The following is a 3136-nucleotide window of genomic DNA, read 5'->3' as shown; positions in this document are numbered from 1 at the left end:
AGTTGAAGTCCACAAGTCTTGAAGTTCACAAGCTTTGCTGGCTGACGAACTCTGGGAGTTGAAGTCCACAAGTCTTGAAGTTCACAAGCTTTGCTGGCTGACGAACTCTGGGAGTTGAAGTCCACAAGTCTTGAAGTTCACCAGCTTTGCTGGCTGAGGAACTTTGGGAGTTGAAGTCCACAAGTCTTGAAGTTCACAAGCTTTGCTGGCTGAGGAATTCTGGGAGTTGAAGTTCATAAGTCTTAAAGTTGCCAAGGTTGGAGGAGTCCCCGGTCCTGTAACATGATGCCCTATTGGGCCAGGGCAGGGCTGACAATGGCCTACCCAGAACAGGAGCAGCCCCCAGAGACTGGCAAAAAATCAAGGTGGTAGTTGCAACTCCATGATTGAAGCCCATCTGCATGTTCTAGTAGCGTTTCTACTACCGTGGATTTATTGTCTCTTAGTCCTCCTCTGAGGATGCCCAAATGGACTTTTGCAGCTCCTAGAGCTTTGTGGAATTGGGCCATGAAATGTCCTTTTTAGTAGTAGAATTTGGAGGAAGAGGTTTTGATTTCCATCCATCCATCCATCCATCCATCCATCCATCCATCCATCCTCCATCCTCCATCCATTAATCCATCCATCCATCCATCCATCCATCCTCCTCCTTCCCTCCATCATCCTCCATCCATCTATTATCCTGCATCTCTATTATCCATCCATCCATCCATCATCCATCCATCTATTAATCCATTCATCCATCCATCATCCCCCATCCATCCATCCCTCTATTAATTTATCCATCTATCCATTGATCTGTCCATCATCTTCCATCTATCCATCCATCCATCCATCCATCATCCTCTATCCATCCATCCATCATCCTCCCTCCCTCCCTCATCTTCCATCCATCCATCATCCATCCAATCTATCCATCCATCATCCCACATCTGCATCATCCATCCATCCATTTTCCATCCATCCATCCTTTCATTCATCCATCCTTTGTGGATCCATCCTTCATGGATCTTCCTTCCTTCCTTCCTTCCTTCCTTCCTTCCTTCCTTCCTTCCTTCCTTCCTTCCTTCCTCCCTTCCCTTCCCTTCCCTTCCCTTCCCTTCCCTTCCCTTCCCTTCCCTTCCCTTCCCTTCCCTTCCTTGGGAGACAACAATTTTGTATAATTTTAGTTTCACAACAGATACAACTGACCAATAAGAAAAGTGCAAACATGAGGTTGCCATCTCTGGTTTACTTACTCCTTGATCCAATGTTCAAGATGTCCTTTGTGAGGGACTTCTGGGAACTGAATGAGCTGGAGGTGACTCTGTATCAGCGAATTCTGAAGAAAGACGTTGGTGACATCTGAAAGGGAGGCAGAGGAAGAGAGGCTAATACTGTATATCGACATTTTTTCAAGCTTGGAAACTAAGATGTGTGGAGTTCAGCGCCCAGAATTCAACAGAATTCTGGCTGGAGAATTCTGGGAGTTGAGGTCCACACTTCTTAAAATGTCTGAGATTGAGATATGGTGCCATCTGCGATGCTTGTAATTCAGCTTCTTAGTTTTTTTGGCAGAGGATCAGCCCCAAGGAAGAAGCTGCTCGAGGGTCAGCTGGATCAGATCTGGATTTAGCTTGGCAACCAACTGGTCAGGAGGGAGCTGATTCCACGATCATTTTCCTCCTCTGTTTTGGTGGTGAACGTCTTAACTACATTTTCGTTTGGAGCAGTTTTGTATATTTTCTTCCACCTCATGGTGGCACCCACCTAACCCCATGCAAGAAAACAACCCAACTCAGAGACCTCCAAAGTCCCCACAGTCCTCCTCCTTCTCCTTCTCCTTCTCCTCCTCCTCCTCCTCCTCCTCCTCCTCCTCCTCCTCCTCCTCCTCCTCCTCCTCCTCTCTGCAAACCCCACTCCCTTCTAGCACTGATGATGCTACCTAGTTGAGTCGTGAAACATCTGCAAGAAAACAGCCAAGCTCAGGGAACACCAAGGACCTCCCATTTCAATTCTGAGCTACAAGTATTCTCCTTTATCAGAAACACCTTCATCTGAATGGCATTGTTGACCTGTGTCCATAGAGTTTTCAGAAGCCTGCTGTTTTAAATATAAAGATTTAAAGGTTTTATGGGTTCTCAGTTGTCATTAAGACTCTAGAAAGAGTGCAGAGAAGAGCAACATAGATGAATAGGGGACTGGAGGCTAAAACATACAAAGAACGATTGCAGGAACTGGGTATGTCTAATTTAATGAAAAGGAGGACTAGGGGTGGACAGGATAGCAGTCTTCCAATATCTCAGGGGCTGCCCCAAAGAAGAGGGAGTCAAGCTATTCTCCAAAGCACCGGAATGAAGAATAAGAAACAATGGATGGAAACTAATCAAAGAGAAGCAACCTAGAACTAAGGAGAAATTTCCTGACAGTAAAAACAATTAACCAGTGGAACTGCTTGCCACCAGACGTTGTGAATGCTCCAACACTGGAAGTTTTTAAGAAAAGATTGGACAACCATTTGCCTGAAGTGGTTGTAGGGTTTCCTGCCTAAGCAGGGGGTTGGACTAGAAGACATAGAAGAATAACAACTCTGTTATTCTATTAAGTTTTTCTTTTTTGGAAAATAATAGAACTGTGGAAGCCTTATCTTTCATCAAGAGGTAAAAAAGAATCAAAGGGTGAGTTGTAAATATTGTTTATGCTGATGACGTTGTTTCTTTTCTTTTCCATGAAGCAGTTGCTTCTGGCAGAAGTCCAACGTGTAAGAAGGGGACATATTCTTGGGAATGGGCCAAGGTGTGCCTTTTGTTTTAGGGACACGAGGCTCCTGGGATGGCCATGGAGGGATGAGTGACCTTCAGCAGTGAACTTTGGAGAAAAGGTCACCCAAGAACTGGTTGTCCGTGAAGTGGTGCTGCAGGGGCATTGAGAAATCCTGACTCTGCCCACAAATATCAAAAGGGCCATGTTGCTTCATGCATGGGACTTTCCATGATGGATTTCTGAGGTTCTCTGAAGGTTCATAATTTTTCCTAGTAAGCAAAGGTTCGTTGCAATGAAAAAGATCAGGGTTCTGAAGGCTAAAGGATATAGAAGTAAAAAGTAGAAAGAGTGCAGAGAAGAGCAACCAGGATGATGAGGGGACTGGAGGCTAAAA

General features: G+C 45.1%; 1 protein-coding gene across 1 annotated transcript in view; it reads right to left on the bottom strand.

Annotated features, from left to right (window-relative positions):
- Nucleotides 1–403, bottom strand: part of LOC117666651 (BPI fold-containing family B member 3-like) — a 32552-nt gene extending 32149 nt beyond the window's left edge. Inside the window, exon 1 of the mRNA XM_087888862.1 lies at nucleotides 325–403. Coding sequence (XP_087744988.1) covers nucleotides 325–403 — 79 coding nt within the window. The remainder of the gene's footprint in view (nucleotides 1–324) is intronic.
- Nucleotides 404–3136: the final 2733 nt, after the last annotated feature.

The sequence above is a fragment of the Pantherophis guttatus genome, chromosome 3 (genome assembly GCF_059756535.1).
Source record: "Pantherophis guttatus breed Tessera chromosome 3, ASM5975653v1, whole genome shotgun sequence".
NCBI classification, from domain to species: domain Eukaryota; kingdom Metazoa; phylum Chordata; class Lepidosauria; order Squamata; family Colubridae; genus Pantherophis; species Pantherophis guttatus.
Note: the sequence above shows the minus strand (reverse complement) of the source record. Positions and strands in the feature narration are given on the sequence as shown.